Source organism: Meriones unguiculatus, chromosome 4 (assembly GCF_030254825.1).
Source record: "Meriones unguiculatus strain TT.TT164.6M chromosome 4, Bangor_MerUng_6.1, whole genome shotgun sequence".
NCBI lineage: Eukaryota > Metazoa > Chordata > Mammalia > Rodentia > Muridae > Meriones > Meriones unguiculatus.
The window spans coordinates 54,200,126-54,227,730 of record NC_083352.1 but is presented as its reverse complement, the minus strand read 5'-3'; the positions used below and the strand labels follow the sequence as shown (position 1 = coordinate 54,227,730).

The window sequence follows — 27,605 nt, the reverse complement described above, 5'->3', positions numbered from 1 at the left end:
CAGGAGTCCAGGCAAAGCCGTTCCTTAACAGCTCCTGGGCATCATCTCACACCACAGGAGCAGGCATGGCTTTCTACTATAGAGAGGAAACACCAGCATTTACTGTATTGTTGACATGCTTCTAACAGCATGTCCATGACGTAAACTCCTAAAACTGAAATTGTTACTTTACTGTGTACTTCTAAAACTTTTCAAAAAGAAAATTCAGTTTGAACCAAAAGAAGTACCAATTTTCACCCCTTTGTTTTCCAAATATTATCCTTATTAATCATTGATCAAGTCTCTAGTAGTTGAAAGAAGCGATTTCATATCATTTAATATCTACTTATTTCTCTTAATAAGATTAAACAGATCTTTTCTTTTTTTAATGTCTTCTATTTCTATACTTTGTTCATAGTTGTATTAGGTTTTTTATATTTGCATTTTAAATATTCTTTGTTATATTACTAATGTACTCTTTACTTAATATGTGTGAATTTTTACATGCATTTGTGTACGTCTCTAAATAGAAATACTGGTCCATATTATTATTTTGTAAATAAGATTTTATTTTATACTCCAAATACACCAATATTTTCTATCATAGATATTCAACTAAATATCATGCTCTCAAGCTTTCTTATTACAGTTGAGTATAGTGATACAGGCTTCCAATCCCAGCACTCTGAGGCTAAAGCAGGAGGAGTGAAAGTTAAAGGATAGAGGGGTTATTCAATGCGTTCCAGGCCAAACTATATACTGCTATTTACTGTACACAATGAGACTGTCTCAAAACAAAACAAAACAAAAACAAACAACTCAAAGTTAATTGTTTTAAAGAACTCTAGTTTTTCCAGTGTTTCAATACTAGCCCCGTATCTGTCGCTGAGCAGCAGAGCCACAGGGGCAAGTCTGGAATGCGGCAGAGACAGGAGCAGTTTTATTTCACACAGCCCAGCAGTTGTCGTGACGCTGCTGAAATAACAACCTACCCTCCCCTCTCTGCTGTGAAACGTAGCCTTTCTAAAGCCAGGTTGTAAATGCAGCCCTTCACCCTGGCAGCAAATTTCTACGCCCAGGGTTTCTTCCCCACACAGGCCTGACTCTCTAGAAAAACCAAGATGGAAACTCAAGGCCACTTCCAATGTCTCAGAAGAAATGACAATACTGGCCTCACATGGCTGTCCTCTGCAGCTGTCCTCTCGCTCCTGAAGTAACTGCATGAGGAGTTCAGATCACCGTCAGCCTTCTACATACTCCCTCCAATCTGGGTGATAAGTTCTTGTGTTTGGCTTGCCCACGCATTAAAAGCAAACTCAACCTTCATGTACAATACAAGACTGATTACTTGTGAGTTTTATAAAATTGTCCTACTCTAGGCGAGAACACCATTCACGCTCTACAGATTTTTGTGATGAATAAGAAAAACGTCTTAGAATTATCGAAAGAAGGGAGGTCTGTCTCTAGGCCAGCACCGGGCAACTTAAGTGTAATATAAATTTTATAGGTAATTTAAATGTTCCAAATAGTTACATTTAGAATAATAAAAAAAAACCTATGAGATATTTTAAAATATATTTTATCTAGCCCAAATATAAACAAAATATTATCACTGCAACACATAACTGATACAAAGCAGGACTGTGCAAGGCCCTGCTTTCAATCCTGAAATGGGCCTACATCTTAGAAAGCGAGGTGTAGCAGGTATTCACATGCCATGTCTGTATGCACTGGCCACACTTCCCCTTGCTCAGCAGTGATGTGGAGTACCTCAGCTCCAGCCCCTTGAAGTCTCTTACGGGGAAAGAGGCCATGCATGCCGTAGGGAGCTGTCTTCTAATGGCTCATGAGCTAACCCCGACCCCTCAAAGCCCGCAGTTCTGAAGCTCACTGAGCCCTGGGAGATCCTAAGTCAAGAAGCAATCATGCAAGCGGTGGCACCACAAGCAGAGGTGACGACAAGCCTCCTGCACCTTGCCAGGGAAAGGGGCTTCGCAGAACGACTGACACCCCTCCAGGGGGAGGCACAAACGGCAGTGAGCAGCTCCTAGCTCATCAGGAGGACCCTCACTTTTACTAGGCCAAGCTGTTAAAAGATAAATAAATAAATCAGAATTCTTCTTTTCAACTTTCTGATTCCAATGGGAAGGTATAAAGGAAAGATACATGCCATTAAAGCACCTAAAACAAATTTGAGTTTAGGCGGGGTGAAGGAGGAAGAGCCTTGAACTTGAAGTCAAACAGGTTAGCCTAGGGTCAGGTCTCTGTCCTCGATGGCTGAGTCACCCTGAGTCATTACTTACCTGTCCTGACTTCAGTTTTCTTAGCTGTATAAATAAAGGGAGCATCACTCCTGAGTGGCTCACACAGAAATGAGTATAGGCTAACATGCTTTGCAGCCTGTAAAATCCAGTCCAAATAAGTATTATTCTAATGACTAAGAGTCCAAGCTTTTACCAGTCACTGACTCTGTCGCCTCGGGCAAGTCACTTTTTCTGTACATACCTCCGATTTCTCTTATGCAACATGAAGTCGGACTTAATGAACTATAAAGTTTTATTCCTAAGTACACTGTTCCTCACACCAAACAAAAATGTCCTCTCAGTACACTCAAAAGGCAGACCCCTGAGTCAGGTTTAGAGGCCCTGGGCCATGAGTGACTAGACTCAGAACAAATGGAGACTTGGATTCATGGTGTCGTGATTTTTTTCTTTTCTTTTTTTTTTTTTTTTTGAGTGACTATTATAAGCCAGGCATAGCACTAGATGGGAGAGAGGGACACACCCCTCTGACTCATGAGAAAAAAAGGAGTCAGAAACAGAACAGTTCTTAACACTAAGGCTAGAAGATCCACATCTACTTGTCTACAGAGCAGAGGCAGGTGGGTCAATAAAGGCCAGACAGACTAACCCTGAGTGATGGACAGGTGTGGTGACCCAGGGAGAGCATACGAGCCTTTGTAGAGCAACTGCTTAGCACTGTCAGCTGATTTTCTATTTAGAAAAAAGAAAGCTAGAGAATGAGCTTCAAGAAAAATGCCCCGATTCTATACCTGACCAAGCAATTATAACAAAACCATTTGCAGGTCAAGCATGAAAGGCATCTGGGGGTTAGACTTGGGTGGTCTCTGACTTAGGGAGGCAGGGAGAAGAAAATAGTGGCTATAAAAAGAAGACTACAAGGCACTCAGGGTCTCGGACTAACAGAAGACCTTGCTATGTGTTCCCAGCCAAACACCAAACAACACCTTAGAAATGAAAAGGGCAATGGTCAAAAAGGAGATTGAGTATAGTGGCAGATATTCTTCAGGGGACAGAAGAACAAAGAACTACGAAAAGGAGTTAGTGACAACCGAGATGATGATTTCAGACCTGGAGGAGCCAAGAACTAACTACAGAGACAAGCAAGTGAAGAGCTGAGAGGATCCTTGGAGCATTATGACAAAAAAAAAAAAAAAAGAAAGAAAGAGGTGAGTGTAGTCAAGTTAATAGACTTTTCAGGAGAGCCAAAGGCAGATCACATTCCCACATTAAGGGGAAGCAAGGGAAAGAAAATAAGTGGCATAGCAGAAAAGATAAATGATGCGATCAGATTCCTAGTGGATGAAAGGCCTGGGGGAGGCAGCAAGTTCACAACAGGGGAAGCAGCTCCCAGTCAAACCACAGAAGAGCTTACAAGACAGATGCAAGCACAGCCCCAAAGCCCAGTCTAAGACTCGGGAGGTACTGGCACCCACAGTTCTGAAGCAATACACCCACAAATAATCACAGTGCTAGGAAGAGAGGCCAATACACAGCTTTAAGGTTGAGATCAGTTGATGTCCCTGACCTTTAGGAAATGGCAATACACGCTGTCTTGCACATATTTCTATTTTATATACGTATACACATCATAAATCAGAAACACCTATTAACCAAGAGATCCATTCCAACAATGCATTTTATTTTCCAGAACCTCATTACCAGACATCGGAATACAACAGTGGAAATGCCTATATCCCAAGAGGTAATGAGCATGGAATTGCCATTACATTCTAAGTAAGATCTGGTCAATGAGAAATGGCACACAGACAGAAACCCCACAGTACCGCATGCTCAGTTAATAAATCAGTGCGCGAGCATCGGCCATGTCCTAGAGTCCTACAGTGCGAAGGCATACAGTGGAGATGTTTGGGGGTGGAGGAGGAAGGGTGATTACAAGAGACCAAGGGTGGCGGCCACCGAAACAGCCCATTTGTCCACGGCTTGGTGGCTCCCAGAGATGCTTTGAACAGCATGTGTGTAGAGCCCAGGATGTGTGCTGATGGGATTTTTATTATAAAAACATAACACTGTTTTACAACACTTAGGAGAAAAAATTTTCTGGAGTATTTCTCTGGAGAAGAGTTTTCTCCCAATTACTTTATCATCAGAATGGCTCCGTAAGCCATCTATACACAGCACATGCACACAAATGCCCAGAAAATAGAAAGAATCCACTACATATGACAGTAAACAGAATCTGCCTTGCTTAGTAAAGCCTCACTTGCTGGCAATACTTAGAATGTATATGACAACATAACAAATCTATTTTAAGAACAAAGTTGAACATATATCAAAATACTATGGCTTTGGCTAATTTGTAATTTTTCTGTAAACAACAAAGGCAACCTCAGATTTTGAAGCCGAGTAATTAGTCATTCTGAAAGCAACATGCTACAACTTGGGATGTTTTCATATTTTTATGCCCTCTGAAGCAAGTGAGGCAAGAGCCTAGGGCAGATATCAGACCAGTTCCTCAGTTTTCTTTAGACACTTGTCTAAATAAATGTTATCATTTACCTACTTACTACTTCTTAGGTAGTTACAAGAAAAATCCATTGATTATTGGTACTACAATAACATGACAAAACAATGTAATACCATTAAAACAATGAAGAAAAAAGGAGAGATATTAATCTCACTTTCTATGTGATACACTGGGGCTTACTCATTTTCTCTCATGCTTTCTAGATTATGACTGTAGTATGGGTTAAAATACATACTGTAGTATGTACAATGGTTAAAATATTCTGTATGTGACTGCATTCTCGATCAAGTCAGGAAAAGAATGAATCGTGTTCACACATTACCAGAGCCGTAGCCCATGCTGGGCCTCTGGGATAGTGCAAACTTAGGATTATGGAAGTGGCATGAGGAAAGGGCTGTTTGAATTGGGTTTTATATAATGTATTTTTGTTGTATGGAAGAATTAGAAAGAAAGGCTTCCTAAGAACTGACTGAATCTACTCGGATCTTGAAGAAATTGTGATTTTCTATAGGTACTTGGGCAAAAAAACATGCCAGGTATGCAAGCCAGTGATTTCAAAGCGTGTCTCTAGAACAAGCAGCAAAACTTGGCTTGTGCCCCTATCCCTGCAGGGGAATGTCCAGGAGAAGAATCTGGGGGTCTTTTGGGGGAATTGTGGCGAATATCCAACACAACATTTGGTCATCATCTCAAGGCTCTGACTGAGGCTCACCAGGAGATGTGCAATTATATGTTCTATAAAACTGCCCAGGGTCTCACCAACTGTTCATTCATGCACTGAAAACTCAACCAGCCCTAACTGATCTCTCTGGACTCTCCATCCCTGGATGTTCTCCTGATGGGAAACTCCTGAATTAGAAGGAGGGTGTTGAATCACACAAGGAACATGAGCTGCAGTATATAAGCTCACCAAAAACCCAAGATGGGGAGCCCTGCCCCATCAACTAAGGAGCTGCCAGTGGAGCTCACAGGACCTGTGGGAGAAAGCACCCCAGAAGGCAGCACATTGTCTTGTCTCTATTCCAGGAACCAGTGCTCACTTTCCTTCTGCCATTTCAGCAGAAACAAAAGCACCATATGTGAGGTAGGTACCGTAACAACACCAGGGGATGTGGCCTGCAGTGCCTACGGAAATAAAGCTCCCCAGATCAGACCCAAGGTACCCAGTCAGTCAGGGCTGAGCAAGAGAGATGGTGCTAAGAACATACTAATTCTCCCTTATTGATTTCTCAACAATATCTCTAAATTTCGCTTATAAAATCAAGCTGAGTTCTGAATTGCAACAGAAAACTTGGACACTAATCAATATCGTAATTCTCCTTCCAACTTTCTAAAAATTTCCCTAAATTTCTTTATAAACATTGATTATGCTTTTTAAGGTTAAGTGGAAAAAAACAACATCAAAAATATAAATGATAGAAAAATCTTTTTTATATACTTTAATCTAATGTAGATTAAAGACTATTACTGTGCCCTTCTGCTACTATTATTCTCTAGAGAAAGGCTTTAACAAAATAACTTGTAATAAAGTCAACAATACCATTCTTAGCTCTTTTGAGGTCACTTTAGCAGCGTCCAACTCTGTACGTAAACTTTTACTTCTTACCTTTTGAAACAGAGACAATACCCCGGGACCCTGAAGAACCAAGGAAGGTCCCACTCTGGAGCCATCCGAAGCCAGCACATTTCATTGCTCTGTTAAAGCTGACAGCACAGTGTATGCCATGGCCAGAGACCTGATCCCTTTCAACTAAAGTTTCACAACCTCTGGCCAACATGTCCCCAACCCTGCCCCCTGTAAGAAATTTTTTTTTCGATATTACAATGTAAGTTCTAGATTTAATCTAGCATATTATTATTACTGTTTTGGCCTGGGAAAATTCTAACGTAGTTTCAATTCTTAGCTCAGTTTCATTTTTTAATTTTCTTTATAATTTTCAGGGTTTTGTTGCTGTTGTTTTCATTTTATTTATTTGAGACCAGGGTCTTGCTGGAGCCCAGCCTGGCCTGAAACACATGATCTTCCTCTCTAGACCCTGAGTACTGAGGTTAGAAGCACATACATGACACCACACTTACCCAACTGCAGCCTTGTTACAGCAAACAAAAACAAAACCTCACAAAGGAGGGTTGTGTATGGTGGCACATGTCTGTGAGCCTAGGTCTGAGGCAGGGGGATCACTGCAAGTCTGAGGCTGGGCTAGAAACACAAGCAAGTGCTCTCACTAGGGTCACACACACCTATGCAATGGCTCCAATGGCACCTTGGCATGTATTGTAACATTCAAACGTAATGACAAGATACACCTACAATAAAACATATGCTAGGTACTGAAAGATGACAATACTGGCCGAAAAAGTTTTCAGTGGTCAGACATCTACAGGCCACTTTGCTTTGGGCTTAGAAAGTTTTGTTCTACGATTTCTTAGGTTGTGCATTCACTTATTAAAGTGGAATTTACTGAGAGCCTACCGTGAGCAACACTTGACGAGAGCCCTGGAGACGACATCAAGCTGTAAAGACAAAGAACTGCCACGAGGACCCCCAGGCTGATGGGGGAGGGGAGTGGGGAATAGTAGTTAATCTCCACAACAGATAACTGGACAGAAAACCGAGAGGCAGAAAAGAGCGGGGAAGGACTAACAGTGACAACGCTGGTCATGACCACAGGCACACTAATGGGCCCGGCTCTGCTCACGCTGGTTGGGACACCACTTCTGTCCTGGCCAGCTGGCTCCAGATTCCCAGTTTTTCCTGCTACCACACCATAATTGTAGAGAGGTGGGGGCTGAGCGGTTAAGCATGCTAACAAGGGAAAGCCTGCCAGAAGATTGACATTTGGAGGGTGCCGAAAGAATGAGGCGCAGCCTTCCTCCTGGCAGGAATGAAAACCTAAGAACACTCCTCAAGCCACTCCTACTCTACGCCACCTGCACATAAGGAACGCGCATCTTCAAATTACCTACCACAAAAACACCAAGTAACTCAACAACTTATTTGTTTAGAAACTTAAGTGAGTGATACTGCAAACATTTGACTAGTCATCAAAATAAAACATGAAACTCAATAAAGATTTATGGTTCAACACTAGCCTACAATGTACAACTATGACTAAGAAATGCCCCAAATTCCATAGTTGGCATCATCTTCAAACAACCTTTCTGCTTGCTAAGAATCATGTCACCTTTGTCCAAAGGACTGCTAAAACCAAGTGAATCAGTGCAGAATTAATGAGGTTACTAAAATCTTCCCATCTATTTTGCAGAAAGCCTGTATGTCTGAGCAAAGAGAAATAGGGGTAACTAATTTCTTCCCTTTGGCTGCATCCCGTCCTTGAAACACATCCTGGAGTGACGTCTTCAAGAATTCCCTGGGCTTCCGTACATATCTCTTATCCCTAACTTTCCAGCTTGCTCATGTCAAAAAAGAGCCTGTCTATGTAGAACACGGCGTGCAACCTCCAAGGTGTGGCCACAAGGGGTCTGGTACGAGACTGACAAGGAAGATAGAGTGAATCACATCTGAGCAAAAGAGTTCTTCTCTAGACAGGAACTCCAAAGAACTGACAGGGACTCAAATATCTCAACATGGCCTCAGACTTGGATTTCTGATCTTCCTGCCTCCTCCTCCTGAGACAATGGTGTGCACTCTAAGTGGTTTCATGCAGTGCCAGGGCTCAAACCCAGGCGTGTTAGATAAGCACTCTATCTGGTGAATTACACCCTCAGCCCTCTAGTCCTTCTTCAAAGATTTTCGCATTTTAATAAAAGGACATTAGCTTGACAATCACTACTATCTTATCATTTCACTTCAACGAAAATAGGTGAGCAAACCATTCCAATGGCATTTCCTTTTCCCTCCCTCCCACTTGTGTGTGTGTGATTATGTTCAGTAACTTCCACCTTGTTCACTGGAGCTGGATGTCTCAATCATACCACAATCTCACTTACATGGCTAGTCTCACTAGCCAGCTTGCTCTGAGGGTATTCATCTTCACCTGTACCTACCCAACATTTTATTTGAGTTCTGTGGCTCCAAACTCCATTTCTCATGCTTGTACATTAGGCATTTTAACCACCAAGCCACCTCCCTGGCCCCTCAGGGAGCATTCCTTACAGCTTCACCATCCCTCCCCACTCATTCCTGTCCTTACTACTTCCAGTATTCAGCTCTTTCACAGGCCTTGCCCTGGGAATCTCACAGATGACCCGCTGATCCCACAGTTCTAGAATCTAGTCCTCAGGCCCATCCTGTGTAGACTTTCTACAATAAGTAAGCTCCCTGAGCATACCTATTACCAGTGCCACCTGGGGAAACTGGGCGGAGGTGGGGTGTGCTGGAGTGTGTGGAGGGGGTGTGTTAGAGCAGGCGGAGGTGGGTGTGTTGGAATGGGCTGGGATTGAGGGGTGTTGGGATGGGATGGAGGTGGGGGTGTGTTTGCTTGAAAGACTGTGCAAGGGAAGACATGGCTGTGAGACTCCAAATGCAGTTCCAAGATTATCCCCTCATTGTGCATGGTGACAAGGGTCTTTTGTTTGACCACTGCTATGCTCTGGCTGAGGGTCATTTGTTGGTTTATAAGACCCAAAAAAAAGTATTAAGCACACCTATAAACCCAGTACTTAGGAGGCTGAAGCAGGCAGATGATGAGTTCAAAGTCAGCCTGATTACGCAGTGACTTTCAGGCCAGCCCGGGTTACATAGAGAGATCCTGTTCCCAATGCCCCAATCCTTTATAAAAAATCTGAAGTAAACTTTTGTAATACTGCAGTGTTTAAATCGGGCATGATCTGTGTCTAGAGCTGGCCGCGTATGAAATGTTTATCGAGCAAGAGAAAGCATTATTTGGGGAAAAGCCTTCTTTGTCTATATGCTTTGTTTCATCACATCTGGTATTGTCCTGAGACAGTGCGCTCTCCACAGCTGGCTGCTATTGCAATCTGCCTTCTCTCAGGCCCCAAAGGCTGAATGAACCGGGTGCCACTAAGCCCCAGGTGCTCCACTCCCCACCAGGAGGTTCAATTTGACAGCTTGACATCAAAGACTATGCACAGTCTCTGACAGAGGGATGGTTTGCTTCATGTCCCCACTAGAAAAGCTCTGGTTTAAATAAGGAAAATGTTGGTGGCGGAGGGTGGGGGCTGGCGTATGGGTTGGGGATGCAAACGCTTTCCCCTTGTGTAGACGTTTACTTTCCAACTTAAGCCACAGTAAATAATCCTGAGACTTCAAGTGACTCTGGTCTTTGCGTGGGTGGTTTCTTTCTGTCTATTGAATGATTCTATACCTGCCCTATATCAACCAAAAAAAAAAAAAACCCCACATAGCAATATCTTTTTATGCATGCCAAACCAGCATCAACATGTACCAGCGAGAATACCTCACAAGAAAAGACAGGCTTTCTTTACTAGGCGGCGCTGGCTCACGCCCTTTAGCGTAACTATTCAAATACCTGGAGATGCCAGTAGAGTTCCACAGCCCACACTTGGGATATACACAAACAGTGTACAGAAAGGGCTGCTTGTTACAGATTTTTTTTTTTTCTGTTGTCTCCTAATACAGGAGGAAACATCATAACGAACAGGAACATTTGAAAGTGTAGATGGCACGGAAGAGCTGTAGCTAGCCTGGGCTACTTTCTCCTGGACACCACAGTACACACATCAATGTTTTATGAAACTGGCAATCTTACTGTGTAAGGAAGAGACCGAGTGCTGGCTACAGTGACACAGTTTGCCATTTTAGACTTCAGAATCATGCCAAAACGAATGTCTGGGATGAAAAGATGGCAGAATAAGTGATAGTATGTTTTTTTAAACATGCTTTTTTTTTTTTTTCTCACCACAGACACTTTGATGTTTTAAATAACAAAATCATCTTTAATTCCCCAAACAGTCTGTGCTTCCTCCTACCTTTTGGCTTCTGCACACACAGGCCTCTCTACCTGGGTGTTCCTCCTGCTTATCCTCAAAGCACTTCTCCAACTCTCTTAGTTAACATCTATTTACACACCACACAGATACCAACTTCTTTCCAGAAGACTTCCTTGACCTCAAACAACTCAGAGTGGCTGTTTGGCCTCTGGTGGTTTCTGTCTTCAAAGATGCCTTCAATTTTGTTTTCAGCAAGAAATGCTTATCACTAGCTGACAGTTTAGGACATATGCTGTAATGAGGGTCTGCTCTGAATTTCCCTGTTCAGTGTGTGTGTGTGTGTGTGTGTGTGTGTGTGTGTATGCACACACGGACATGTGCACATATGGAGGCCAGAGACTGACATTGGTATCTTCCTCAACCACTGCTCTGTCTAACAGAATCTTTTATTGAACCCAGGCTGGCTACCAGCAAACAGCACGGTTCCCCGGTAGCTGGGATTACAACTGTGCACTGTTGCTCTCAGCTTCTTGAAGTGGATTTCGGGGATCAACCTCAGGTCCTCCTGCTTACGCAACAAACACTTCACTAACTGAGCCATCTCTCCAGTCCCCACCAAGCATTTTTAAAGGTGATTCTGTTTAGAGCAATCTAAGTATGCTACTTGATGTCTTAGTTGGGTTTGGTCACAAGGTTTCTGAACAATGCTAATTAAGATAAAGGGGGCTAGAAAGACATCGAAATGTCATGGGGAAGAAGTCATTCACTTGGTACCTGTTTATCAAAGGACTGCTCTGGGAATCACTGCTCTACTTCTGACACTGTGGCAAATCATGAAAGAAGCAAGTACCCAAGGGTGGAGAGAGGTGCTTGCCATCATTAGCCATTGAGTTTGGTCCCTTGGGCCCACATGGTAGAAAGACATGGCTCCCCAACGGTGTCTTCTGACAATGGTGTGTTATTGCTCACACACACTAAATACATAAGTGTAATAAAAGTGTAAGAAATCAGTAAACAAATAAAATGAGTATATTAGCTTTTCATGTTGCTTAGGGGCTCTGCAAATTTTCTGATCCTCACTCAAGGAAACAGGTGGAAAAGAAAACCAGATCGCATAGGGAATGGACAGTGAATATTTGGTTTCTTTAACACGTCACAGGGATGCTTTTAGGAGTGAGACAAAGAGCCACATTTTATGATCTTCAGTAACTGGAGGACATGAGAAAGTCTTTCTACTCCAACAACAGAGCCTTTCAAAGCTACCATTGCTGCTCTGCGCCATGAGGATATCTTAATACCTAATTTATATAACTAAGATTTATTTACTAAGCAGAATATGATTCAAAGATTATACAGATTAACTTACCTCAACATAGGAAATTGGAAATATTCCTATTTTATCTGCCAACATTCCCTCAGCCCAGTTCTCATCCACTCTGCGGATCACGGTCAGTACGTCATCCTGAAATAACAACAAATCATGAGCCTCTCTGATCCCATTAAATTATCACTTAATTAGCACCCTCCATAAAGGGGCTGAAGTTTTAAAAGTTGATGAATGAAAAATTCTGTAACGTATCTTTAATACATAAAAACACAATGTTTTCCTAAAGCAAGCAGCAGCTGCCAGTCAATCTGATATCCCTTAAAATTTTTTGTTATACTCATTAAAGTGCTGTGGGAGCAATTGTATGCACAGGCAAGTCAGAGGACAGCTTTGGTGAGGTGTGATTTTCCCTACCATGTAAGTCCTGGGGATCAAACTCAGTCTGCCTGTCAGGCTTGGCACCAAGTGCCTTCACCGACTGAGACACGGCACTGAACCCACGTGTGGGGGTGTAGCCAGGAGAGACAGAAGCAATCTTCTAGATACCGTACCTTTGCAAATGGAAGGCAATCTTTGTCAGCTTCCTTGTCTTTCACTTCAAAGTCATAAAGTGCTTTGCACTGAGGCGGGGGCTGAGGTAAGGGTTTGATGATCTGCACAAAGTTGGTGGGGAAAAAGCCGTGGACCCCATTGACTTCCCCGTGGTACCAGTTTTCATCCACTTGTCTGCGCAAAATGATGATGTCGCCTTTGCTGAACTTAAGGTCTCCGGGCTCTTTCCCTTCGTAGTTATATAATGCTTTGGCACATGGTAACTGAGGTATTCCCTTCAAGAAAGAGAAGGACATCAGTGAAATGACAGTCAGATGATGTCTCTGAACATACAATTGCATTCTTGTCATCTTTAAGTCAAGATCAAATCCACCAACTTGGCCCTTGGAAGAAAATCTTACGCTAAAACATAACTGCATTTCCTACAATACAGATACAAAGCGTGTGCCGTGCCCACATCACGTGTGGTGCAGCCTCTGTGACTAAACTTATTATACTGAAGCTTTGGTTTTGTTCGCCTGGAATTATTGCCTGCGTCTTCTTCCTGGTATTAACTTCAAAACTTCATAAAAACAGAACTTAGCTTTTATATTAATGATTCTTTCATCAAAATAGTTGATTAAGGATGGAGATGAAAAATTTAAACCAAAACCTAATCTATCAGCTTCATTACTACTTTTAAGCAGATTAGATTTTGGACAAACATTTTTTCTGATGTGGTTTTTAATGTGGGCACCAGGTCCCAATTTTTTATGGACTCTGATTATTTATTAAGACTCCTTTCTTTCTATGTCCAAGTGCGGAATACAGCAGTACGTCTGCCCCGGGGCCTGAGTGTACCAGTTAGTACTACTGTCAGCTTGACACACCTAGAGTCACCCACAAAAAGTCTCAGTTGAGCGCTTGTCTTTATAAGGTCGGTCTGTGGGCATATTGAAGAGGACTGTTTTGATTGTTAAGGGTTGTTGGTCTGTGTGGGATTGCCTTGATTGTTAAGGGTTGATCTGTGTGGGACTGTCTTGATTGTTAAAAGTTGTTCTGTGTGGGATTACCTCGACTGTTAATTGATGTAAGAGGGTCCAGCCCATTATGGGCGGTACCATTTCATGAACACATGGATAAGAAGCTAGGTAAGAAACAGGCTTTGAGCTAAGCAGCCATCAGCTTTCGTCCGAGGCTTCTCTTTCAAATTCTGTTTGACTGTTACCCAGGGTATAAGCCAAATAAATCCTTTACTTGTTGCTTTGGGCCAGAATGTCTTACCCCAGCCCCCAGCAACAGAAAGGAATCTAGAACACTGCCCTCTCAGGCTTTATAATCTGTAAGTGTTCAGACATGGTCTTTTACAATTTAAGATATTCAACATGCTCTTTTGGTAAAACAGCACTGTGAGAGTGAGAAGAAGAGAGATGAAGTTTTAAACATTGCAATCTCATTTTTAAAAAGCAAGTTAAAAGTTGTGTGCTCCTCCAAGACAATTTAGTCATCCAATGGAATCAGTATGACCTATCTTAATGGCCCTTGGTGCCATTCATGAACATTAGTCAGCAATTTAAGATTTCTGGGCTTCCTGGAGCACTGCTGTCTATCACTGAGACAGAAGATAAACAGCAAGTCAAATACATCTCTAATAAACGGCAGAATTATATTACAGCCTTCTGCTCCTTATATCCTCACCAGTGTATTCATCCATGTAGAACATATTCATCAAGCTTTTACTCCTTTACCAGGCAGTGTGCTAGAGCTTCAGACTTTAAAAGGAATAACGCATAGTTCTCCTCCTTGAGGAACAAGGCAAGTGAAGTAACAATAATCCAGTGGCATAAATTCAGTGATGGAAATATCCACTGCTGATGCGAAGAGAGAACTTGGAGGCTTAGCAAATGGGGGAAAACCTATCTCTCCAAGTCTTCGTGGAATCTGAAGGCTACCTAAGCAAAGTTGGAGTAGAGGGATGAAAAGGAAAGCAGGAACACTCCATTCAGAGGGGACAGTACTATCAAGGAGCATCAGCAGGGACAGAGAATCAGCAACACAGTATGTCACACTGTGGGCCAGGTAGATGAGGCTGGCAGCAAAAGAGATTATGGGTTGGCAGGTGGACAGGCAGCTACGTGTAAAGCAGAGCTACACAATAGTTGAATTTTTTTTCTTTAAGTTTAATCTTTCCAAGAAAGTAAAGCAGTATATGTGCTAGTGTTCTCTACACTCCGCTTACATACAAAGAAGGTCAATTTTTAATACTTTTTTAAAATTGATTTTTAAAGATGTATTCATGTACATCAATGCTCTACCTGCATGTACACATGCATGCCAGAAGAGGGCATCAGATCCCAGTGTAGATGGTTGTAAGCCATGATGTGGTTGCTAGGAATTGAACTCAGAACCTCAGGAAGAGCAGACAGTGCTCTTAACCACTGAACCATGTCTCCAGCCCCTAATTTTTAACACTCTTGATGGGAATGAAACTTTATAATAGTTCTTATCAATTAGCTTATTTTATAATTAGTCTGCCGCCTTTACTAAATATTTCTGTTTGAATTAGGGCAAACAGTAATTCTTTCTCTCAAGATGCTATCCTGCAGTCATCTTGCCTTGGCTTGGTCCATGTAATATTAAGTAAAATGGTTCTGAAAGCCAACATCCTTGAAAGACATGCATTGAGTCCTGTAGAAATATTGATGCCCTCCTGTGCCCTGTTGAATCCTGCCTTAAGACCTAGCTTTTAAGGGCACAATTCCTGTTACCTGAACTTGATAAGACCTTTTAATTAAAAAATAAAAAAGAAAAAGAAAAAGAAAAAGAAGAGGAAAGAAAAACACATCTGCTCCTGTACCTGAGGTTCTTCCCACGTGTTCTTCTGGAACTCGGGCTTTTCACAATGCTATGAACTCTGCTTATAGTCTACAATACCTGATTTTGTGAAAGATAGTGTCTGTCCTCACACACACTTCACACCGTTCTTTTCCATATTATATATTTCTCAAAGCCTCCTTATCACAACTTAGCAACATTTCCTACAGCCAAGTTTGAGGAAATAAATGTAAATCAGTACAGCAGCGAGCTTTGCTGGGAAGCAGTAGAAAGGACTGACAAGGAAACTGAGTTAACCCTTGTAGCCAATGAGACTGTGATAAGGCCATGGAGGAGGTAAACAGACCCCCCAACGGGTGCAGCAGCTCAACTGTTTATTAGCTGTGTGACCTTGCAGGTTGGCTTTCCTGTGCCCTGACTTCATCATCTGGAACTGTTGTGAGATATTTGTTGAGTTTATGCATTTAAATTTCATAAAATGTCCTGGAAAGAACTAAATGTTACATTTGTGAACTATCATCATCATCACCACCGTTGTCTTTATGCTGGGTCGTGTGAAAAGCCTAGTCACCAGTGAAATGGGGTGCTTGACGATGCATTTGTTCTCGTGTAGCTGAACCTTATCCTCCTGGATGGACTGACACAGCAATTACATATTTAATATACATATATATTCATCATAAGACAATGCAAAGACTGTTCCTCTCAGGAAGTGCTCTCGAATTTTGAAATGTGCACTTTTGAAGCACACATTTGTTCTCTGAGTCAAATCCATCCATCTTCCAGTTGCCCAGAAATTACAAATTCACTGACATGCACCGTTTAATAGGGGATGGCATTTCAGATGTGGCTGTAGTTCATCTTGACAGGGCTAATGTAAGGCATTGGAAGACTGCATGAATTAATTGGAAATCCTATTACAAACTCGGTGACAAATAACTCTATTCACCATTATGGCCAGTTCTCTCCATTTCACACACACCTCAATTAGCTCTGTCTGGCCGGCTCTACCCCTGATTTGTGCCAGACAAATCCACACACCAAGATTCAGATGTAGTGCTCTTAGAAACCATTTTCAATTGCTCCTTGAAGAGATCTGTAAAGTCCTAAACAACTCACAGTAAGGTGCTTTTGTGATATGCTGATATGGGTATAGAGGGACTTTATTTCTTTACAGATCATTTCTACACCCCAGTGGCCTAATGGACTTATTAACTTTGCCACAAAGTGAATCTATTAAGTGCTCCTAAAATCATCAAGCATCCTTAATAGAACTAGAAGCAACGGGAAAACCTATTATGATGATGGCGCTACGCATTATGGTTAGCCTGGGGTTACTGGCCCCCATGCAACCAAAACTTCATTAATTCACACGGACTTGCTAAATGTTGACTGCCACGGTTATTTCGGTGATCAATAACCACAGAGAAAGAGTCATAAAACTTATGGCAGCCGAGCCCACGAGCATACAGTTGTGCATCTGGCAGTGTTTTTCTATGGTGTTCTTTTTCAATTAGATTCTAAGACACTAAAAAGCCAGCTTGTGTCAAGTTTCTCAAAAGAAGGTTCCCCACATTAAATAAAATGAATTCTCTTCTGATTTCAAATCGAGCGGAGTTCAGTGATCTTTAGAAAACTTATTCCCACACAGGCTGCAGATGATTAAGGATAAATGGTTTAACGACTTGGAAGAGCAATAAAAGAACACATTTTCCTTCAACATCTGAAGGGAAAAGCCAAAACAATTGGTTTCAAAAACCCCAAGACTAGTCTTGTGAGTAAAATACGTCCTGGGCCCAGGGAGGCAAGGCCTCCTCATTCATCTCTTCCGAAAGGTCTGAGAGTCGTGTCATCGTCCTGGCCTCTGCCCTCCTCGCCTTCAGCTGCTTGTCTTTTGGATCCTCACATCAGGTCAGGGCCCCCGAGGACCGCAGAGCTTAGATTTCACTTGGAGACTTTCACTTGGCTACACATGAAAGGGAGGCTTAAAAGGAGAGAAAGCCAGAGAGAAACTGCACTACAGTCTAACCTGGGGTGTGTGGCTGTCACTCATGCTGCCAGCTTTATAAAAAAGCTCAGCAACCGAAGAAAGGCGAAGCATTAGAACAATTCTTTATCAGCAGCAATTTCAATAATAATAAAAAACCTGAACTATTATTTTGTTCATTAAAAAGAAGAGCAGGACAGTGAACCCCCTTTACTTTGCAATGGATGTTTGCTTCTCAATTACACATTCAGGTGGTCACAGAGGACATTAAAATCCTCACACGATCTGCACACAAATATTGGTGATTAAATGCTTTCCACTTCCATCTCTGCACCATCAAGCATATTCCAATATATCTTGCAAAATGCTACTTGATGAGCTGGCTGAGGGTCCAACAGGTAAATAAAACACTCACTGCCAATTTATTTCATGGACTCAAAATGCCAATGCCCAGATATACATGCGAGGCGGACTCTCGAAATTTAGGCGCCTTTATGCATTTCTTACTGCTCCATAAAGTAAAACAGATTCAAAGACCTACTAAAGAGAAAGTCCTGAAGATACTCTTACAGTGGGAACAGCTATAAAACGTGAATTCAGTTATACCCAAATTGGCACTAACTCTGCTTGATTCCAACTCAACTTTCAAAAACTTTTCAGAAAGAACTGAGGAACAAAGAAAATAAGAGACAGTAAGTAGTACCACACAGAGAGAAGCAAGCTGCACAGTGGATTAAAAAAAATAATTTAAAAAGTTATTTATTTGGGAACGTATGCATTTATGCATCACGTATGAGTATGCGTGGGCACGTGTGCCATGACAAGCGTGTAGAGGTCAGGGGACAGTTTTATGAGTTGGTTCTCGTCTTTCACCATGTGGGGCCTGGCCACTGAACTCAGGCCAGCAGCCTTGCACAGCAAGCCCCTTTACCCACTGAGCCATCTCACCAACCAAAATAAGATACTTAATGGTTATTAAATATAAAGCTTTGTTCTCCGGGTGTCTAGGTCAGATCATTACTCAAATATGATCTGGCTATTAGTTGAAATGTTTCAATTTCAATATAATGCCTCAATAGTCACTACAAGCTATTTATGTAAAGTAATGTATGTATATTTATGTATGTAATGATAGGATCTCAAATCTCCTCCTTGTCCATCTTTTATTTATCGTTTCCTTTAACATTTATTTGTAAAGAACATTGTGCTACAGGATTTTTATTTAGTAACCATTTCCTTAAGTTTCTGAGCTCTCACTCAATATACCTCAGAAGCTCCAAATATCCTAATCATAACTTAAAATCTACCAGTGCTTTCGTAAATGAGCAACATTAAAGGGAAAATTTTTCTCTCACTTACATGTATTTTTATTTTTATTTTAGGGTGCCCGGGAACAAACACAGGACCTGATCCATGCCAGTTAGCTCTCTGCTATTAAGCCACACCCTAGCCCTACACTTACTCATTCTGTTCACTCTTCTGTCCCAGCAGCCCCTTCCCTTACACAGCTCTTTTCTTCAGCTTTCTCTTGATGCAAGCCTCTTTATCTAACCAGCCTTTCTCCTCCACTCCAGATCTGGTTCCAATTTTACTCCAGCTCAAGAATGTGAGCTGACGCAGGCCAGCCTAAAGGGGTGCCAAGGCACCCAGTTTGAAAGCAGTGCTGTAGAGGGAAGAAGTGGATAACAGAATACTGTTTGGTAAAACAGACAATCAACAACAAAAACAAAAACAAAAACACAACAACAACCAAAACCTTATATTTAAGAAACAGGAAACGGCGAAACAGAAGCTAGGATGGAGAAAAAATAACCAGCAAAATGAAAACCCACAGAAGCAAGAGTAATTCCTGAAGTATACTCTTGTAGAGATCAACAATGTCTTTACAATCTAGAGATGGTTCCCAGTGACCTCTTAAATCAAACTCATGTTCTAAATCATCGGTTTTATGGCCCTCGGTTTGGGATGACCGTCCCACCTCGTATTTTCTACCCTCAGCAAGCAAAGCAGTTGCTGTCATCACCCCCAGGCTCAAATCCTCCACCACCAGAATTTCCTGAGAGCAGCCTATGCCTCCTGCCCACAGCCCTGGTCCCCAGTCACGTTTGTCTCACCATCTACCTGCTGTTGATAATTACACATTGGTTTCTTTGCTGACATTTCTGTCCATCTAGGATGGCTGCTTCTGTTGTTTGGGATGGTATAATAAGACTAGTTCAGAGATCCAGTTCTGGTGTGGCTCCACAGGTGGTCCAGACATTGTCTCCTTGAGAAGATTCTCCCCACCCCATCTAATAGGTGCTGTTCTTTCGTGTACCCAGACTGCCCTATTCCTACCGTTATAGGATTTATCTCACTCAGTGTAGAACCCATTTACCCTGGAGCAGAACATCCTGTACCGTGGGACTCTGCATTATTCATCTTGATACCCTGGGCACCTACCCCAGTGCCTGTTAATAAATTCTTGTTGAAAAAAAAAACTTATGAAGAAAAATCTCCAAATATTGTTGTCCCTAGTGGGCTGAGTGCTACCATGTAAATGAACAAATGGAAGAAAGCAACTGAGGAGAAGGTTGTGTAGGTAGATTTAATGGCTTTGTGTATATAACCACAATAACAGCCGTGGATTTATGAGTCGCCAGGGTTGACTGCTCCACTGTCCTTTGAAGTTATGTTCCGTGCATCCTCGACACATGCTACATGGTGGCCATGAGATTCTGAAATGTGAGTGGCATAAGGATTCCAGTCCTGGGGTTCTGGGGACCCTCGGATATGTTTCAGAGAGTCTTGGGGAAATGTGAATAAGTCCTGCTCATCGGCATCCCCATGCACGTACAGAAGACATTCTGGACATGAACAGTTGAATGTTTTCTGCAGAGCAAATTTGTTTCTGCGAAGCAAATTGCTGGCATTTGAAAAATGTAAAACACGCTATGTAGCAAACCACAGCAAACAAATATTTTCCTTGCAAATTCATTTGGCAGTTATGAGGAAATAGTCCTATATCTGATTTATAGGTTTCTCTTGGATGGCCTTAAAAGGGGGAGTGCCCAAATGACAGACAAAACTCTAAAACAAATCTTATGAATGTCTTTAAGGGAATAGAGCAATTGAGAATGTAAGTCACTGAAGTAAAATGCAGGAAATTCATGTCACTCGTTGTCATGAATGTTCATTTCCCATTTCACTATGTACTCGATAACTGTGAGAGTGTTTTGCAGAGAGCAAGGAAGTTTACTGGGGAAATCCCCTGCAGTGACTTGAGTTACTAGCTTCAAGACTCAAGGCATGACGAGAAATACTTCCTGGAAAAATGTTTCTACTGATTAGAAAGCAGTCTGGTTCCTGGTAAAGCAACTGCCCTTTCCTTGTCCCATGCTCTATACTAAATAACTCACCTGATTTGGGGCTGAGGGTTAGACAGGCAGGAAGGGCCAGGTCCCAGAAACTCTGTGCATCCTTACAGAAACCCAGGTAAGGGAGAACAAGGAGAGTGTATGTGTGAGAAGGCTATGCTACGATAGAACTCTGAGAAGAATACAATCAAATCAGATGACTCAATTTCAGACCTGTGTATGAGTGTCTCCATGCTTTCATTTTAGGACCCTGGAAAAAGTATGGCCACATAACTTAAACAAAGAATAAAAAAAAAAAAGTTCATGGTGTCACAATTAAAACAACACTGCAAGAGACCCAAGCATATGTGGTCAATGGGCAAAAGTCCCAAGGCAATTAGACTGTATAAAAGAGAAGCTTTTCAAAAGACGAGTTTAGAACAATTGAGATGGCATGAGATTGGACCCCTCTCTCATAAAAACTAATTTTGGATGATTTCCATAACCAAATGTGAAATTAGAAACTTTGAGGTTTTCGGGGGGAGGGGGGTTACATACAAAAAATAAACAAAATAAAAACTACCCATAAAAAACTGATAAACTGGACTTTCTCAAGATTGTGTAGTTGTTCTGTTCATCCAAAAATACAACGAGCAAAACATAAAATGTGAACGACAGCTCAGGAAAATATTTTCAATGCTAACATCTAAGTAAAGGCTCAACCCAGAAACATAAGAACTATGAATCAACCAGAAGCAAGCCGCGCTCAATCCAGAAACACAGGAACTTATGAATCAACCAGAAACAAGCCATTTTTAAAAGAGACAGAAGAAGGGTTGCAGAGATGACTCAGCACAAGAGCTCACAGTGTCTTTGCAGAGACGTGAGCTTGATTCCCACATCAGGCAGCTCACCACCACCTTAACTCAACTTCCAGTGCCCCTGGCCATCATGGGATTTACACCCAGGAACACAAACTGACATGCATATGCACATGCACACATACACAGTTAAAAATGATAAAAGTAATTTTTTTAATTGAAAAAAAAACATACAAAAGGGAAGTGTACTGTATGGTCATGGTCAGGACCCAACATCTTGGGAAATAATGGAATTCAAAATAATACTGAAATGAGTTATTATCTCACATTTACTAGACAAATAGAAATTTAAGGATGACTGGGCTACAGCTCTGTGATAGAGTGCTTGCCCAGCATGGTGAGGCTTTACTTTCTAGGACCAACAATGCTAACAACAAAAAGAGCACGTGAATGAATAAAGACTGACAACAGAAGATGTCGAAAATAAGAATAGAGTAGAAGTCCCATATATTGTAAGCAGGAGACAGAAACTGACAAATTCTTATAAAGATATATAATTTGCTATGTGATCTAACAGTTCCACTCTTCTGTAGTAACCAACAAGAAACGGAAACATTATGTCCACATGAAGACTTGTACAAAAATGCTCACCGTGGCACTATTTATGAATACCAAATACCAAAAAAGTAATCCAAATGTCCATCAGGATGGGAAGAAGCAATGGACCACTACCTAACCACAATGAAGGCTGTGGGTGAAAGTCAGTGGTCCCATTCGTGTGCTGGAGCCCTGAATTCACCTACAGCGCCACTACCAACATAACAAACAAATGGCACGTGAAGAAAGATATCCCATATAAACACTATGAGATTCTGCTGGCACAGCATTCGGGAACAGGCATGACAAACCACTTGTGACAAAAATAAGAACAGAAGGTCCCTGTGAAATGAGAAATGTGTAGCAAGAGGCATGGGGAAGATTTCCTTTCCTTTTCTTTTTTGTTTGTTTGGGTTTTGTGTGTGCGTGCTTCCTTGTTTGTTTGTTTAACACAGTATTTCTCTGTGTATCCCTGCTTGTCCTGGAACTCAGATCTGCCTGCCTCTGCCTTCCGAGTGCTGGGATTAAAGGAGTGTGCCACCATGCCCGGCTTAGGAAGATTTTCAAGACTATATTCTGAATCTTGGCAGGGACACGAGGTGCCCAGATCAACACGTATCCAAACAAAATAGATCGTTCACTTGTGATCCATACCTCATGTATAAATTCTACTTCAGGCTTAAAAAAATTTTTGAGAAAAGACTCAGAAGCAGCAAGAAAGCAAGAATGACCTAACACACCAGACGTGTTACCATGTATGAACACGAAGGGGGAAGTAGGAAAGTTCAAAGTACATCAGCTCCACTGCCCATCAACAAAACGTCAAAGCTAGGAAAACAAAAAACTTTAAAATATGAGTTGGGCAGGTCCAACTTTTTGGCAGTATAATAACCAGCACCATGACGTTGTCCCCTTAAAAGTTCATGTCTGAGAATTTTGTGTTGGTGCACATTTAATAGGTATCCTTGCTAACATCCGGATCAAGCTGAGAGGACAGACACTGTTCCAAAAGGAAAGCTGTCTCCAAGCAGACAGGGAACACGCAGACTGTCTGCTATAATCTGACCACACTGGGTACCTGGCAGCCTCGCCACCCCACGTCCAAGATTTCCCTCGAAATCCGATGAACAAAGGAAGAGAGTGCCCCTGCGTGCGTGGTCACTGGGGACAACTAAAAGAGGATAGAAGTGTGGGGAAACAGGATGGACAAGCTGCAGAACTGAGATGCATTAACAGGGCAGTGTTCAGAGTTCAGTTTTCAACACTATGAAAAGGTCTCATGCAAAGGGAGCGAGACCGATTCATATTCACTGAAGGGAAAATACAGCTTAGACCAATGCATGCATTATTTAAGCTGCATAAAAGAATTTCCTGACAGGGAGGGCTGTTAAATATTGCAGTGGATTATGATAGCTCCTTCACTGGAGACTTGTAAAAATAGGTCCGTCTCACAAGCTTGGCTCTGCCTGAAGGCAAGGAACATACTGTGAGTGTTTTCTAGGAATATTATGAGCTCTTTAGCAATCAAACTATTTGAAAAAAAATATTATTGATTTTTGCCCTATTTCCATATGAAGGGTAGACTCTCAAGAATAAGGGTATTGTTTAGTTTCTTTCTTTCTTTCTTTCTTTCTTTCTTTCTTTCTTTCTTTCTTTCTTTCTTTCTTTCTTTCTTTCCTTCTCCTCCTCCTCCTCCTTCTTCTTCATTTTTTCCCCCAAGTTGGCCCTAGAGTCACCTTGGGGAGTGGAAGCCCAGTTGAGAAGGCCCTCATCAGAATGGCCTGTAAGCAACTCTGTGGGCCACTGTTTTGATTAATGATTGATGTAGAGGGGCCCAACACACTGGACAGCTCCACCCCTGGGCAGGTGCTCCTGGGTGGTATAAAAACGCAAGCTGAGCAATCCATGGGGAGCTCTTCTTTGGGTCCTGCCTTCTGTGATGGACTCCAGCCTGTAGTGTTTTACCACAACAGAAAGTATCTAAGACAATAAGTGCAGGAATAAGGTACAGGAGGTCGGCAGAAAGGACACACTTGGAAGGAAAACAAACACTGAACATACGGAAACACGAAATCTAGACAGCCTGGATCCTTCAAATCTATCGCAACCCGCTACAGTGTCATGAGGAAAATCTGGTTATTTAAGGCATGAAAGTCACACGGGGCGTGCGTATATCACCATTCCTCCTCTTCAAAGGGGCGTCCCAGCAGTAAATTAAATGTGGAGCCGCAGAGCAAAGACCGAATAATTACTTTAGAATAACCACCTCTTAGTTTCAAATAAATTTACCACAAGGACAATAAAATCAATCCCATGAAACCTCTGATACAGAACCAAGGTCTTTAAAATATAATTAAGTCTCTTCAGGTAAAAAAATAAAATAAAATCTCCCAAAGCCTATACACGCACAAGCTTTGCCATTCTCGTTTTCAAAAAGGAGTGACAAAAAACGGTAGCCAAACCCCCTTAGCGTGCTCCCAGTCGAGCGCCTCCTGCAACTGTGGGAAACGGTGCTTGGAAAGTACTGTGGAGATGTTCTTCAGTGATGAAATGAACGTTACTTGTAGACACTAACTGCCATTACCCTCTGCTTTCTCTGTGAGGACTGTGGAGAAAAAACCCGTGGGAAAGAAAATTTAGAGTCCACTTGCAATGAACAACTTCACCAGCAGGTATAGGCAGGTTTCGTTGGAGCATCCCTCCCAACAAAGCATTACAGCTGAAGAAAGACAGTCACCGGAATTAAGACCAAAAATATAAGCAATGAAGGTGGGGGGGGGGGCAGCGGAGGGAGGCTTTGATGACTCTATCTGCTTCTCTCGCTCACACTGTATTCTAAATAATTAGACAAGGAAGTATGAACTAAGATGTTTCCAAACACAATGAACGATTGTTACAAACAATTGCCTTTCTCCCATGACCCCCTACCCTGACTCACCCCTCCCCCTCCCACGTCCTCTTGTACAGGTTTATGAGGTGCAGAGTAGGGAGTTGGAACTTGGCAGTCTGTTCCGCCTTCCTTCCTTTTCTTCCTTCTTTCTTTCCTTCCTGCCTTCCTTCTCCCTTTCCTTCCCTTTCTCTTCTTCCTTCTCTCCTTTTTCTTTCTTGTTTTTGAGGCATCGTCTTACTATGTAGCCCAGGCTAGCTTCAAACCTACTATGTAGTGCAAGCTGGCAATCCTCCTGCCTCAGTCTCCTGAGCACATGGATTGCAGGCATGCACCATTGTCCTGGGCTCTTATTTATCTTTTTTATATAGCAAAGCATATAAAAAAGTGAACTTCTGTGCACACTGGAGGCTACTTTTATTAAGCACTTAATATAAATCTCACACAGCCATATATCAGAGGAGCAGCTGCAGTAAGTAGCAGGAGACCCCACAGACAGCACCCAGGGCAGTAATTCTCTACCTTATTTTTTGAGGCAATCTCTCTCTCTCTGTCACTGAACCTGACTAGCTAGACTAGCTGACCAGCAAACCTCAGGAATCCTCCTGCCTCTGCTTCTTGAGTGCTGATATTACAGGCTCTTGCCATCACACGTGGCCTTTTGCTTTGGTTCTGAAAATCTGGCCTTGAAGCCTCATGTTTCCACAGCAAGAACACTACTGACTTAACCATCTCCCCAGCACCAAGAATAGGCTTTCAGAGGACAGAATGATGACAAGTAGAACTAAAGGACAGAGAACACACTCACTTGGCTCTAAAAGGCAGGATGCAATGTGAGAGAGAAGAAACATGTATGCGCCATCACAAACAAGTGCTGCGTGAAAACTAACCTGCATCAGAAGAAATACAGTGTGTGACAAGCTAATGCCCTGGCTATCAATTTCAATAGGTTACTTTTGAATAAACGCACACAAAGACAACCAAAGATATACAGGGTAACCTTTTAACCTCACTTGAGAAACAAAACACTTTCAAGGCAATTGAAGCCTACTGCATTTTACTTCACCAATGATACGGTAGATAAGCTTCAAAGGGGAATGAGAAGCTGCCTACCGTCTGTAAATACTCCCCTTGCTCCCACTCCACACTGCTCCTAACTATTCCCGATTAGAATACTCAGCCACACTTCATAATTGGCAATGTATGCAGTATCAATGGCCTTGGTTGAACTCTCACTGCCCCCGTTATTCAGGCTGTCTCTGTATAATAACTAGACTTGCAACTTTGCTAAAGTTCTAAAGTTCTAAAGTCCTAAAGTTCGTCTCTGGACACAGGAAAAAAACAGTACACAATACAACCAAAAGAAAGAAGAAGCAAAAGAAGCAGCAGCAGCAGCAGCAGAAGAAGAAGAATAGGAATTAAAGGAAAATAGAGCATAGACTGTCCATGATCATGCTTCCGGTTTCTGCAGAGCATGTGACTCAGCTAATTGGTAAGATGGCACTTTGAGGGCCGCTGTCCACAGTGTGATCTAGTGTGTGATCCAGCGGCACTGCAGATCTTGGAGCCCTGGGGGTTAAGTGTGTTAGCTTTAGGGAAAATAATGAAAGCCTAAATACCTTCCCTCACTGCCAGAGGGGGTTAGTTCACTGGACCTGTGAACACATGGAGATCACTTGACATGTCTATCACCTTCAAAAATACCTCTTTCTTGTGCAAGTGAAAAGATCAAAGTATGATCCTAATTACTTGTAAAGAGAAGTTATCAGGTCAAATTGCTGGTGTGTGTGTGTGTGTGTGTGTGTAAGAGCAGAGAGAGAATGAATAACTAGATCCATCCCTGAAGAGAAGCAGCCCAGTTCTGGAACCTGCTTTATAAGACTCTTGTTAAGTGCACACTGTGATTCGACAGACCAGAATGGGGCTTGTGGCTTCTGCATTGCTAGGAGCTGTCAGGCAAGAAAATTCTGTCCCTGGAACCACAATCTGAGCATCAGAGGAATCAAGGGTCAGTCTCCTTCCCTTTGTTGGACTTCTTTCTCAGTGGCCTCAGGCCTCCATCTTTGAGTCCTCTTACTATCTAAAGTTACTCCTAAGATGACAACCTCATCTAGCTCCTCCTTTGAAAATCACGTTTATAAATGACTTTCTCAACCATGGCTGCATACTAAAGTCAACTAGAAAGTTTTTTATTTCCTCTTCCTCCGCATTCTTTTGAAATTTCTAAGGCCCCATAGCAAATCAATTAAACGAGCATCTCTGGGGTTAGTCAGAAGCCCACGAATAGTTAAGAGCTCCCCATAGGCAAAGCTCACTACAACGGGGCCACCCCAGATCTGATCCCAGCCAGCACTTTTCACCTGAGCTCCAAGTGTCTTCCTCATGCCTCAGTTTACCTCAAGATGGCATGTCCAAAACGGACTTCAGAATTTCCACCTGACCTTCTATCAGTTTCCCCATCCCATCCCCGCTCTTCACCTCTCTGCTTTGGCCAGAAGACTGAGCTTTACTCTGTTGGCTCTGTTTCTGTCCACTCCCAGCCCACACTCAACTCCTTAGCAACCCACAGGGTTGCTGTAACTTCCAAAGAGTCCCTGCGTCCATCTACTCCGTACACCCTCCACTGCTCCCATCCTAAGCTAGC

The 27,605-nt window shown here is 42.3% G+C and overlaps 1 protein-coding gene across 2 annotated transcripts in view; it reads right to left on the bottom strand.

Annotated features, from left to right (window-relative positions):
• The window catches only part of Sh3rf1 (SH3 domain containing ring finger 1), a 158,423-nt gene that overhangs the window by 42,890 nt on the left and 87,928 nt on the right, over positions 1-27,605 (bottom strand). For both annotated transcript variants that reach the window (XM_060381833.1, XM_060381834.1), the window contains exons 3-4: positions 12,520-12,795; positions 12,008-12,103 (exon numbers count right to left, since the gene is read on the bottom strand). In XM_060381833.1, coding sequence (XP_060237816.1) covers positions 12,008-12,103; positions 12,520-12,795 — 372 coding nt within the window. The remainder of the gene's footprint in view (positions 1-12,007; positions 12,104-12,519; positions 12,796-27,605) is intronic.